The 13192-nt window shown below is 56.6% G+C and overlaps 1 protein-coding gene, 1 long non-coding RNA gene and 1 pseudogene across 2 annotated transcripts; 1 reads left to right on the forward strand and 2 right to left on the reverse strand.

The window, feature by feature from the left end:
* Positions 1 to 401: 401 nt before the first annotated feature.
* PHF13 (PHD finger protein 13) lies at positions 402 to 7734 on the reverse strand. Its single transcript, XM_058304525.2, has 4 exons — positions 7388 to 7734; positions 5047 to 5148; positions 3196 to 3727; positions 402 to 2741 (listed from the first exon to the last, which is right to left on the reverse strand). Exons 1-4 carry the CDS (start codon positions 7424 to 7426, stop codon positions 2515 to 2517), a joined length of 900 nt encoding a protein of 299 aa, XP_058160508.1. The 5' UTR covers positions 7427 to 7734; the 3' UTR covers positions 402 to 2514.
* On the reverse strand, positions 4405 to 4547 carry LOC111762966 (U1 spliceosomal RNA; annotated as a pseudogene).
* Positions 7735 to 8094: 360 nt separating the features above from the next.
* On the forward strand, positions 8095 to 11068 carry LOC111762964 (uncharacterized). Its single transcript, XR_011649772.1, has 2 exons — positions 8095 to 8650; positions 10204 to 11068. It is a non-coding gene; the product is annotated as an uncharacterized lncRNA (long non-coding RNA).
* Positions 11069 to 13192: the final 2124 nt, after the last annotated feature.

Below are 13192 nucleotides of genomic sequence, written 5' to 3' on the forward strand. Positions count from 1 at the left end.
GGCGGGGCGGCGCGGGGGCGCGCCCGGCGCGCTCCGAGCCCGCCCTGCGCACGCGCGCATCCCGGGCGGCCGCGGGCCCCTGGGGCTCCCGCCTCCTGGCCAGGGACCCCCGGAAGCGAGGCGAGAGCCGCCCCGCCCCGCAGGCCCCCGCGGCAGGTGCTGGGCTCCCGCCCCCGGGCCGCCGCGGGCTCGGCCGGCTGGGCTCGGGCAGGCCGGGCGGGCGAGCCCCGCGCGGGGCGGCGGCGGGCTGCGGCCTGGCGGTGGCCGGCCCAGGACACGCAGGCAGGGCTGCGGGGCGCCCCCCGGTCTTCGGGGAGCCGGGGTGGCGGGGCAGAGACAAAGGGAGGAGAAACAGCACCGCCCGGGGCACAGAGGACAGACACCCCAGCTAGACGGGAACCTCAAAGTAGCAATATATTTATTTACAAAATATACAGTTTCACAGAAACAGCTTCGCTTTATACACATAAACTATAATTACACAGAACCATGTAAACGGTGTTAAGAGCCGGCCTGGGCCAGGCCGGGGGGAGGGGCCTGCTTTGGGGGGGCGCCCTCCCTCCGCGGCTTCCCCAGCCACCCACCGGGGCCCCTCGCCGGGCCATACCTAATTTGCATAAAGAAGCTGATTGCAGCTGCCCAGCTCAATCTAACACCAAACCTGAGGTGCCGGCCTGGAGCACCACCCACAGGGAGAAACCTGCTCGCAGAACAAAAACGAAATCAAGAAACAAAAATCGAGATGAATACTTAACGCCGCCCTCCGGGGAGTCCCCGGGCGAGGGGGCGTCCCCGGGCGGAGGGGCATCCCAGGGCGACGTACCTTCCAGCCCACAGAAGCATGGCCGGTGTGGGCGCTTGGGCCCTAAAAACATGCGGATTCTTAAAAAATACACTTTAAACACTCCGGGACATTAAAAAAAAAAAAACCGATGGAAACCACTTTGGAACTTTGGTTAGTCTCGTGGTGAAAACAATGGACCGCCAAGGGCCGCGGGCAGGTCTTTGGCAAATTCCGCTCCAGCTCTCCCGGGAAGCTCGCCCTCCCCACAGCCAGCCGTCTGGGGGGGGGGAGGCCGTTTCCAAACCAGCTTTCTACTCTTTTTCTCTCTACAGAGCAACTCTCCCCTCGGGGATCTTCACAACAAATGGGTCTCAAAACTATTTCACTCTACTCTTGTGTTAACAGAAACAATAGAATTCTTTAAAAAGACAACAGTTGGCTGAACCAGTGGGACAGACACTGGGACAAGAGGCCAGCGTGGTGCTCTGGGGAGGGCTGGGTGGAGCGGCCCGGCCTGCCATGGGGGGGGCATGTTGGGGGGTCCTAACGTGGACCCCTCCCTGGCAGGCCTTACAGAAACAACACTTAGGGGGACACAGCCATCCACTCACTGAAGACATTTCTGACAGTGGGGCCCTGAACCGCTGAAGTGACGCCACCCACCCGGAAGGCTGGAGCCCTCCTCACACGGAACCCCCGAGCCGCCAGCGTTCCGGGGTGCCCTGCCCTTGCGCCAAGCCCTGCGGGGGCCTCCCCAGCCCAGGACCCTAACGCAGGTCCAAGGGCCGTGAGGGCACAGACCAACTCACCAGTTCAAGCCCAAACAAGGAGATGAAGCCCACCCCTGTCCCGGGGCCAGCCTGGACGCTGGCACCCCAACAGCCACCCCAGAGGCCCCTGCTCCCGCCAGTCGTCAGGCCACACCGTCCCCGTCCCCGATGACCCACCCTTTCCTTCTCTCCTGGGGACAAGGGGAGGAGGGCACCGACGTGCTCCTCCCGGGAAGACCGCTGCCTGAACCCCCCCGCACAACCCGGAGAGAAAGGGCACCCGGCAGGACACCGGCCACATTTGGCTGTATCGTGCAAAAAGACGGGTTTTTTACATCGTGCAAAACAGGAAACCGCGTGATGAACCCCGGCCACTCGAGCCCCCAACCAGCCCCTTTCCACGGAGAACGGTCCCTTGGAGGAAGAGAAGGAACCCTGGGAATCAGAAGCAGGCCCAGGGTCCCCCAGTAAGGAGGGCTCAGGCCAGCGGGTACGCGTGCTGCACACACACGCGGAAGACACACTCAAGGAAAAGCTTACAGGGACGGCTGTTCAGACACGTTCAGGGGGGCGCACGGGGAGCCCGCCCCCTGAGACGGCGGAAGCGGGGAGTCACCGCTCCACTTGTTCCCATCAGCGGGAACTGGTTAACAATGAGCTCCGAAGTCCACGGCCACCACGTACCCTCGTTTTCGGCTGAACCAAACCCCACTCGGCTCGGGTGCTCAGTCCGCCTCCGCTGCAGAGAACACAGCTCTAGCAGCAGCTTTGGCCAACGGAGATTTTATTCGGTCACTGGCTATGTACAGTTTCTACTTCGGACAGCCTGTCCTTTGCGTAGGCACCTGGGTGGCAGAGGGCTGCCGGCACCAGAGCGCAGAGGTCTGTGCTCAACTACGAAAGGGGCCGGGGAGTCCCCGGTCCCTCCAGTTCCTCGCCGGTCTCCTTGCTCGCCAGCCGTCAGTCCAGAAACAGCTTCCGGGAGCCCATTCGGGAACGGTTGGAGCGGCGGATGTCAAACTTGGAGTCCCGGCACTTTTGGCAGACAAACACTTCTGGAACATTGGACTTCCGGATTTTCGCACAGGACAGGTGGATCCAGGTGTGGCACTCGTTACACTCAATCATGGGGCGGCCAGCGAACGGCTTCATGCAGAAGCACGTGACGAGGTCCCAGGAATCGTCATCTGGAAAGAGAAAGCTAACGTAAGGAGAGGTCCCGGGAACTGTCGCCTGGAAGGAGAGCGAGCTCCTTCAGGCAGCTGCTGGCCAGTAGGACAGAGTGTCCGGGCCGTGGTGGAACCCGCCCCTCAACAACCAACCACCAGCCTAACGTTGACTGGATGGCGACACTGCAAATGCAGTCAAGGCTGGACAGAGGGGCAGGAGGCAGCCCACGACGGCGGCCAACGAGCTAGGTTATTCTCAGGTTCCGGGTTTGTCTTGAGTGCGGGCTGTCTCTAGCGGGCATCAAGCCCTTCCCGAACACCTTGGCCTCCACTTTTCTCCCTGGAGATGGGGGCACACCCTATCGCACTCCAAAGAAGGGACAGGACCGGACCCTCTGCAGGAGGCGCATGGGCCCGGCCCCCAGCCCCTCTCCTCTAACACCCCCCCGGAAGCGCCCCAGGGACCGCTGACCTGAGTCCACCATTATGTCCTCGTCGTTGCCGGTGCTGTCCTCGTCCCGGAAGACGACCTGCTTCCCCTGGCGGATGATAGTCCGTTTGCCTTCCGTTTTTATTTCTTTGGCCTGATCGGGCGACACCGTGGCACAGGAGCCACTCGAGGGAGTGTCGGAGTCCCAGCCCGAGCAGGGGTCGCTGGGGGCCTGGGGGATATCCTGCAGGGTGGGGCTGGTGGGGCTTTCTCCGTACGGGTCGGTGGCCTCCAGCTCCAGCAAGCTCCCCACGTACCCCTCCTTTGCAGGTGCGTCACTGTCCCTTCGCTTCCTCTTCTTCTTCTTCTTCAGCTTGTCAGTTTTCTTTCTGTCTAGCAAAAAGTTACTGGGCTTGGCTCGCTGCAAGAGGGCAGGCTGCAGGTGGCCAAAGCAGCGGTCCGAGGCAGGCAGGGGCCCCGAGGCGATGTCAGTGAAGCTGGCCTCCCAGCTGTCACTGTCGAGGGTCCCGGCAGAGCTGTTGGCAGGGCTGGGGCTGCTCCTCAAAGGGACTTCCTAGAAGGACACGGGCAAAGGTGGCAGGCCCTCAGTGTTCTGGCCAGTCCCCAGGGCGAATGATGGCCCCCAGCCAAGCTTCCCTCGCCCACCCCCAGCCAGGAGTGCCCGCAAAAGCAGGGGCCCCTCAGCTCATGGCAGCACTGTGGGAACTGTCCTCAGTGGTCTCCGGGGCCTTCCAGACAGAGTGTGGGCCCTGCTGGGGGAGACTCTGCTTTCCACTGCCCCACCCGCAGCACCCACAGCCCCTCTCCAAGCCGATGCATAAATAACTATCTGCCTAAATGAAGGCTGAAGGCGCTATCCCCTGCACTTCTCTCTTCCTGATCTGAAAATCTGCCCTTCCACTTGCCCTCCCCAGGAACATACTTTTTAAATTAAGTGAATTTAAATCAATTTTAAACTATGTGACTCTCTTTAAAAATGTGGAGACAACCCCAAATCAAAGAAGGTGATCACCACCTTAAGCAGTGAGCATAAACTCGAGTCGTGTCAGACCAAGCCAGTATGTCATTGGCGAGGAGTGGCTACACCATGCATGGTACGAAGCCACCATTATCCACCTTACAGCAGGTGAGAACTATAGCCCAAAGCCTGGATTCTACCTCCTAAAAATATGGAATTATTTTTGTTGTTTTTTTATTTATTTTTTATTTTTCTTTCGCTTTTCTTTTTTTTTGAGAGCGGGAACGCACTCACCCACTACCACAAACTATGCTGTCGAGTAGCAGGGGTCGGCACATCCGGAGTGCAATAGCTAAGCCTCGCCCTGGGAAAACCACCTTTGTGATCATGGGATCGCCCCTGCCAGGTTAAGTATTGGAATTATTTTCAACCTGAACACAATATGAAAAAGGCCCCTGAGGTTGAGCGATGTCATGTGGCACCTCTGGGCCACATCAGCCCATTTTTCAGCAAAGAAAAAGACCCTTCATTAGGCGGGGAGTCCACTTTAATGGGAATTTTGTCACAAGCCCCAGAAGAGTCTTTTCCATGAGGCTCGAACAGCGAGCAGAGTGTGCGGCCTGAGGCCTGGCCGCGTGGCCCAGGGCCAGGCAGGTGGAGCCCCAAGCTAGGCCGCCCACGTGCTGGGGACCTGGGCTCTTTAAAACGGGAAGGGAAAAGCACACCTACCTCCACGCCCAGGGCTGGGAGGCACGGGCTGCTGCAGAGGGCAGGCAGCTGGCCTAAGCCTGCTAGCAGGTCCTCCTCCAGGAGCCCCACTCCCGACCCACTGCAGCTGGCGCCTCCCCTCCGCTCTCCCTCCGTCTCGACACCCTGACACCCACAGGGGAAGGGCTGGGGAGCTCTGGGGTTACCTCTTTGGGATAAGGGATGTAGCCAGCGTAGGCCAAGACGAAGGTGCAGAACTGGTTGAAATCCTCCACCGTGCGGCGCCTCTTGTACCCGGGGGAGTACTCCTGCTCAGAGAAGACAGGGCATCAGGAAGTCCACATCAGTGCCACCCCACGGGGACAGCATTAGCCAGGCTGGAGCTTTCCCGCTCAGCCACCCAAAGACACGCTCCTGGGTCCACAAAGACTCGCAACGAGGTAAGGTGAGTTCAGGTCAAGAAATAACAGCTTTCAGGAGCCTGACGGAGGAGCCCGGTAGTTGTATGCCAAGAACGCCCAAAGATAATACTTTGGAGAGAAATGCGCGTACACAAGTATTTCTTAGCATTCACGTGGCATTTTCTGCCCTTACCCACGGATCTCTGCAGGCCTCTAAGGTGCTTTAATAACTTTTTTCGGTACAGATTTTCCATCTTGAACATAAACTCCTGTTACAGCTTAAAAGTATTTTAAGTAATTTTAAAAATCACCTGTTTCTGACCTCAAGACTTGGTTCACTAAGGACGGGGACGCCGTGGCTGAGTCTTGGGGGACCTTTCCCCAGCCAGGCTGTGTGAGGACCCCTCCTCTTCCCCACTCCCCCCTCAGAGGAGAACTTTCTGGACCCCTGGGGGGACCCCACCCTGCTGCCCTCAAAAGTTTCCGGAGTCAAAGACACACCAGGAGTGCTACTCCCAGCTGTCCATTTAAATGGCAACCCGGGAGATCACCGGGAGGTGGTGGCGCCCCTCCAACCTCGAAACCCCCGCGGCCAAGGAAGGCTGTTCCCTCCCGAGGCCGCCACGGGGGAGGAAGGGCCCTTATTTACTCCCCGGCCAACCAGCGCCCTGTTCTGGCGAGCCTCCACCCATCTCTTCACCCAGGCTTCTTCCAGCATTTGATCCCCCAGCCCTTCCCCATCCCAGGCGTCCAGGAGACACTCCCAGGGCCGGGGCCGGCTGCCCTGCTGGGGCCAGAGCCAGGAGGGGTGATGCGGCCCCTCCCCGCGCCTCCCCAGGACACCAAGGCCCCGGGCTTCTCCCAAAGGGTCCCCTTCGTTTTCTTTTCTCCACTTGGTTTTAGCAAAGCGCCGACACCCCCTTCTCCACCCCCAGCGCTCCAAAGGCCGAAGCCAAGAGGCAGCCGAGGCCGCAGCGCCCGGCATCTGGAGGCTCGGGCCCAGCCCCTGGGGAAAAGCCGTCCCGGGCGGCCGGGAAGGAGCACCGCAGCCCCGAGCCCCGCAACTCTCGGCAAGAACTTTCCTTTCGGTGGGGCCCGGGCACAAGTGGGTCAGGGACCAGGCCGAGAGCCGGGTGGCAGCACGCTCGGGCCGGTGCGGGCGGGGGAGGGCGCGGGGCGGGACCCCGCGCCGTGCCCACCCCCGCGCGCCCGCCCGCCGCGGCCGCGTCGGGGGAGAGCAGATGGCGCCGCGGCCCCCTCCCCGCCCTCCCGCGGACGCCGCCCCCCGCCGACACTCGGCCCCGGAAGGTGCGGGGCCCAGACCGCGGAAAGTGGGGGCCTCGCGGGCGGCCCGGGCGGGAGCTCGGGATCCCGGGGCGGGAGCCGGGCCCGCTCCCCGCCCCCAGCAGCAGGGCGCGCCGCTCCCCGCCCCCACCGCCGCCGCCGCGACCGCGGGTCCCGCAGCCGGGAGCCCAGAAGGCCTGGAGAGTGCGGGGGAGGAGGGGCCGGCGCGCGGGAGGGGGTCGGTCCGGAGAGCCGAGGGCCCGAATCCCCGGAAGGAGGGTGGGAGTCGGGGCGGAGCTCGGGACCGGGGCGCGGGGCCCCGCAGGGGGAGGCGGGCGCGCCGGGGGAAGGGGGTGGGGACCCCGAAGACCAGGCCCCCCCAGTCCCGGAGGAGGCGGGGGCGAGGCGGCTCCGCGAGCAGTTAGGGGGCGCGGCGCGGGCGCTCGGGCCCGGGGGGATCCGGGGAGCCGCCGGGGGGCCGCGGACGCCCCGCGGGCAGGGCTGGGGGGCTCCTCCGCGGGCCAGCGAGGCGGGCGGCGGCGCGGCTCGAGTCCCCGGGGGCGGGGAAGGGGCACGGTCGGCCGGCGGGGAGGGGCGGGGGCGCAGGCGGGTCCCGGGGCCCGGCGAGGCGACAGCGGCGGCCCCGGCGAGGGGGGCGGGCGCGGCAGACGGGGGAAGGGGCCGGCGGGGGCCGCGAGAGGACGCCGAGGCGAGGCCGGCGGGCGGCCGGGGGCCCGGCCGGGGGGCGGGGGTGGGCGCCCGAGGGGGCGGCGAGGCGGGGGAGGGGAGGGGGCGGGCGGCGCTCGGGCCGGCCGGGGGTCGGGCGCCCGGGGAGCGCGGGGCGGGGGCGGCTCTCCCTCACCTCCGGGTGGAAGGCGGCGGCGCAGGAGTCGGAGTCCATGTTCAGGGTGGGGGGCGGCGGCTGCGGGAGTGCAGTGGCCGGGCTGCGGAGGGCGGGCCGCGGGGCCAATGGGGGCCGGGGGCGCCGGCGGCCGCGCCGGGCGAGGGCGGCCGAGGGAGGGGCCGCCCCGGCTGGAGGTGATGGGGGGCTCGGGGTGTCGCGCCCCGGGCTCTGTGCTCCGGGGCCGGAGGCTCCGCGGCCGAACGCGGTCGGCGATGCAGCTCCCGCGGCCGGCGGCGGGCGGGGAGGGCGAGTCGCTGCGGGGCGCGGCGGTGGCGGCGGCGAGCGGGAACCCGACCGGCTCCCCGACCTGACGCCCAGTTCGGCTCGTGTCTCGGGAGGGAGGGCGGGAGCGCCGCGGGGGCTGTCGGGAAATGTAGTCGGGGGCGCCTGGAAGCCGGCGGCGCGGGGGCGTGGCGCAGGGCATTGTGGGAGCGGTAGTTCCGGCTCCCGCCGCGGCGGCGCACAAAGGCCGCCCCAGGACTCCAACCCCCGTCGGGCGCCGCGGCGGCGGCCCGCTCGGCGGGGGCGGTGCCTCCGGGAGCCGCGGCGGCGCTGTCGGGGGAGCTGCGGGGGCTCGCGGCGGCGGGGCCGGCGGGGGGAGGGGCGGCGCGGGCGGGAGCGCCTGGGCCTCCGGGGGCGGGGGTCGTTCTCGGGGGTGGGGGCGGGGCTGGCGGCCTCGAGCGCGGGGGCGGCGCCTTCTCGCGCCTTCTCTTTCTCTGCCGAGGCTCGGCCCTTTGTGGGGCTGGGGGTCCCCGGCGGCGGCGGCGGCGGGGGCGGGCGCTGACGTCGCGGCCGCCCGCCCGCGGGCCCCCCTGGTGAAGGGCGGAGTCCCCGGCCCGCGTCCCGCGCCCCCGGCGGGCGGGGGAAACTTGTTTTCGCGGTTGTCGGTGTCGCCGGCGGTCCCTCCTCGCTCCGAGCCCCCGGAGCCGGACAGGCGCGGGCCGAGCGCTCAGTACGTCCGCTGCCCTCTCTCCCGGTCTCGGTGCGCCTCACCTGGGGGTCGGGTTACTGCGTTTAAAAAAAAAAAAAAAAAAAAAAAAAGCCCTAAACGCTGGTTCCGAAGACGTCGGTTTGAAATTCGCTTTTTTTTTTTTTTTTTGCCTCCCACGCCCACCTTGGGGCGGGCCGTCCCTGTTGCCTCGCTTCACTGGATTCATTCTCTGGACTTTTACTCCCAAAGGATGACAACAGTCGAGAATGAGAATGAGGTGAAACATCACGGTATGCGATATTTGGTATTGATGTTGACTTTATTTACTGATATTTAGTTGAGACTGCACATTTCACTGGTGGACTGCAGAGTATTGTACAACTTCATATACTCTGGACGGTCCTGAGCTCTCAGTTGAAAATGGTCCTGTTGAAATTACCAAAAGCAGGCCTGACATGCTTTAACATTTTAAAAACCCAGTTGAAAGGGAAAAAAAAATATGTGTACAAAATGCAGAATCCCATAACGTTCTCTTTGCTAACTTCGAAGACAAACTGTTAAAAAGGAAAAACATAAAGTTTCAAATTCAGATTAGACGTATTAAGTCCTGAACAAACCAAATCGGAACGGTAATTGGAAGGATTCCTAAACGATATGATTATTTGATGCTAGATTAATTGGCTCTTGCTCTTTCGGCAGTTAATCAGACATTTCTGATTTAGTGATTAAGAGATTGGGTTCAAAGACTTCCCCAAGCCAAAATTTCCACAGTTGTAAAATTTGTAGCATAGTGCCTGGCTCAATACATGGTAGTTGACTTTTATTATTGTCTTGATTATTGTTTTTATGTAGTGTCAGCTGTATCATAACCTTTGGGCTCACCAAAAGTGGTTAACAAACCGAGGCGCTTTCGAAGATAAAAGCACAGGCATAGGGAATGTCCTGTCCTTACTGTTCCTTAACTTCTTAACGGTGTTGTCACCCTCGGATGCCTTAGCCACAAATTTGGAATGTCAGCTGATCACTGTGGCTGGAACAGATGTCAGATACACCAGCTCTGCCCAGGGTCAGATTCACCAGGGGTACTTGTTATGCCTGAATAAAACTCGACAAAGAAGGATATCCTCTAGGTAGTTTAAAGGCATAAACACCAAAAAAGAATAATAACTATAGAGGTGAAGGTCAAATGAAGGAAGAGGGATTTTTTTTTTCCACAACTGATCATTATTCCCTATTGTATAATTTTTCACATACTAAATATCAAATCCCCCCTTCCCTCCATTTTAAGAAACTGATTCTCAAACTTCAGTGATAAAAGAACTTGCTCAAAATGTTAAGGATCGCTATGACCAAATGAAGTCTGTTTTTCAAGGACCTGCACTGGATGGCTAAATCTCTCTTAAGGAAAGAAACCCCAAAATTTGGTTGGGCCGTGTGTGACAGCTTTTCAGACCTAAGCCATAAATCTTGCTCAGAGGTTATTCAATAGATACTTCTTAAAGAAATTCTGAGTAATTAGTAATTCTTGGTACATAGATGTGACCTATGTAGTATATTCCCTGAGGTATTTTGCTTGTCTCCCTGCCTGCCACTCTCTCGAAATGGAAAACTTCCTAGGGTCCTTTTCTGTCACTCCTTTGATTTATCATTGAAATTTAGCTCTTTGGAGGAGGTGTAGGCATTAATATTTACCATCCCTTCCCTGGATACAAAAAAGGACCATCCCACCAGTAACTGACCCAAATTCAATGAGCAGGATACATAGCTGTGAGGTAATAAAGTAGTTTTCCTCTGTGTGAAGTGCTTTGATTTGTTCACTTTCTCTTTTTTTTTTTTCCCTCAGGTCTACTATACTACTCCTCGGCACCAGGGGGCAAATCCAGAATTCCATGATTAATTCCAGAGTGTTATAGCCACTGTAGCCAGATCCCTGGAGTCGATGATTCTTTGTTTTCTGTCTTTAAAAAAAAAAATTATACTTGCTGCTGACTGCTAATTATGAGATGATTATAGTGCCTTAGGAAAGAGAAAGAAAAGCCCACATTAGCACAAGTTGTGACAAGTTTCAGAATACCATGGTTTCCCAGTAAGTAACTTGAGACTGTAGTTATTTTAATCTGGTTACCAAATATAGCTTCACCTTCCCAAATCTCACTGACTGGCTCCACTACATTCATTTGGGGAACATTCAGGAATGCTTTCTGCTTCCCATTTTAACTGTCTGCTCTTGAGTGTGGGTGTGAATATAACCAAAGATTGCTTTTTCTCTGGATTATTTTTGGCTGTTGCAGCTTTTGGTTCTGTTTAATAGTATAAGAAGAATTTTTGTCCTACCCTCAGTTTTCTGTCCTGGTATCACTTCCATTTTCAGGAGAGAAAAAAAGTGAAAATTCGTTAGAATTGTATTGTTTTCATCTTTTAGAATCTACTACTTTACATAGGTGCATGTGTGAATGATTTCAAACCACTGTTAAGTATTTCTAAACTATCGTCAACTTTTTATGTAGTGAGAAAAATACCTATGTATGGAAGAATCAGTGAATTTCTCTTGTGGTTCATACAGGTAGAATATAAAGATGGTAGCTACCATGATGCGCCAGACACTGTTTAAGCATTTTTACTTATGTTATCTCATTTACATATAATGCATTTAATAAATAGAAAATATTGTAACATTCCATTAAAAAAGTTTTGTTTTGATTAGGGAAGTTGTGGGTTACAGAACAAGTTTGTATAAATCCAGGGTTCATTCCCATGAGCCACCCTATTATTAACACCTTGCCTTGATGGGAAACCTTTGTTAAAACTGATGAAGGCTCCTTTTTATAATTGTACTAGTCACTGTAGTCCATGGTCTCACTTGGGGTTCACGGTTTGCATTGTGCACTTCCATGGACTTTTTTTTTATTCTAATTCCATATATACATCCTAAAATTTCCCCTTCAACCACATTCAAGTATTTATTTCAGTGCAGTTAATTACATTCACAATGTTATGCTACCATCATCACTATCCATTACCAAAAGTTTTCCATTGTCCCAAATAGAAACTCTACATTTTTTTTTAAGTTTAGAATTACAAACCATACCTTAGATCACCCAGAATCAGAAAACATCTGGGTGTGTCAAAGGAGAAAAGTCACAACCTCTTCCGATTCCATAGATGCTAAAATATGTGTTCCTAAGTGTTCTCAAAGGAAATAAGGGGAAAAAAAGAGGATAATAGCAGCTTTTAAAATTATCTCAGTCACCCCTTGCCCTGTCTAAAATTAGAATTATAATATCAAAATTAAATAGTTGGAGTTTTAAAAATTAAACGGTACCATAAGAACACTAGTGAAAGTATACTTGTATCACGTTATCATAAATAAGTTGCTTAGGTAAAGATCATTTCTGTGATTTTAGAAGTAAACTAAGACTTTCATGGCTAAACTCTGCACCAAGTTTCTACCAGGCCAGGGTCTAAAATGATCTTCAAGGAGTTTAAATTGCCTTAGAATCAGATGTTTCTGGTCTGTATCACATTGTCACACTGTAGTGAATTAATTTCTCATATTCCCATTCTGAACTCAGGAGATTGCCAAGCCAAAAAAACTAAATACCGTGCCTGGGATATTGGTAGCTTATTCAAAATTCCAAACACTGCTAATAGGTCTGAAAGGTTCCTTTCTCTTCTGACCAGATGCCTCCATTTTTTTATTATATTTTTGCTTTGTTATTGTATGCATGTGGTTGCCAGGGCTCGCCTGTTAGGTTCAGGATATTGATAATGCAGTTTTTTTCTCAAAAGCTGAACTTTTCATTTCTATTTTAAACTTGTATTATTTCTTTAATACACAAGTCCCATGTTTTGTACAGAAAGACAGAAAATGCAGGCAAGCAAACATAAAACACACCTAACTACCCAGAGAAAATGTGTGCTATTTCACAATTTTTTCCTAGGCATGCGAACTCATGGGTTAAACTGGCTCATACCATGTGTAGTTTGATTTTGGAACACTCTAAGGAGAACATCTTTCCATTCCGACAAATACTTCCATCGTTATTCTTCAAGGCTGCACAGTGAGGCTGAAACGTGATTCATGAAAATAACCTCCTGTTGTTAGGAAGGCTAAAAGTTGGGCTCAGTTCTCAACTGTGAGAGGTTACTGATTTAAATATTTGATTTATGCGAAGTGGCTGAGCCCAGAGCCGGAGGGATCCTGGTACTTTTCCCTACACACATCCAACTTCCTGGCCCCTGGGACTTTCTTGTCCCAAAGCCTGTGCGAGGAAGCTATTGGCCGGGTCCACGGCCCAGGAATGCTGCCGCGGCCGAGCTCGCTGTGAACAGGCCATCTATGGGCAAAGGCCGGCCGCCTGGTACCTGACTGTTTTCTCACTTAGCCTGTGCTTCGCGCGCACCCCGGGCCGTGGAGCGGAGGGGAGATTCACGAGTGGACGGGAAAGCCTCCGCTCTCATTTCAGAGCCTGGGCAAGGACAAAATGTCTTCTGCAAAGGCTGCGCCCGCTGAGGGGGAACTGAGAAACGACAGCCACCCCTCGCTGTGCCTGGCCAGCCCCGGGACACCCGAGGGGGCGCTCCCCGGGAATGTTGGGGGGAGGGGACTGATGATAAGTCACAAAAACCCGAATTTCATCTGCAAAACCAGGAGGCTGGAGGGGAAATAAGGACCTTCTCTACAGCCCTGCAGAACATATCTCAAGCTAAAGAAAAACTGGCTTCCTAGGAAGAGAGCTTTGGCACGTAAGGTCCCCGGCTGAAAGTGGGGGCCTAGGGCGGTCCCCATGGGCACGAAGATACAGCATTGGGGCCCAAGGCCTGAGCTCTCT

This window comes from Dasypus novemcinctus, chromosome 9, assembly GCF_030445035.2.
Source record: "Dasypus novemcinctus isolate mDasNov1 chromosome 9, mDasNov1.1.hap2, whole genome shotgun sequence".
In the NCBI taxonomy this organism is placed as follows: domain Eukaryota; kingdom Metazoa; phylum Chordata; class Mammalia; order Cingulata; family Dasypodidae; genus Dasypus; species Dasypus novemcinctus.

Excerpts from the sequence above, each read along its gene's own strand:
- PHF13 (XM_058304525.2), bottom strand. The coding sequence starts at position 7,426 with ATGGACTCCGACTCCTGCGCCGCCGCCTTCCACCCGGAG. Across the intron at positions 5,149-7,387 it reads CCGCCGCCTTCCACCCGGAG|GAGTACTCCCCCGGGTACAA; the intron begins GTGAGGGAGAGC and ends TTCTCTGAGCAG. Across the intron at positions 2,742-3,195 it reads GGACATAATGGTGGACTCAG|ATGACGATTCCTGGGACCTC; the intron begins GTCAGCGGTCCC and ends TTCTCTTTCCAG.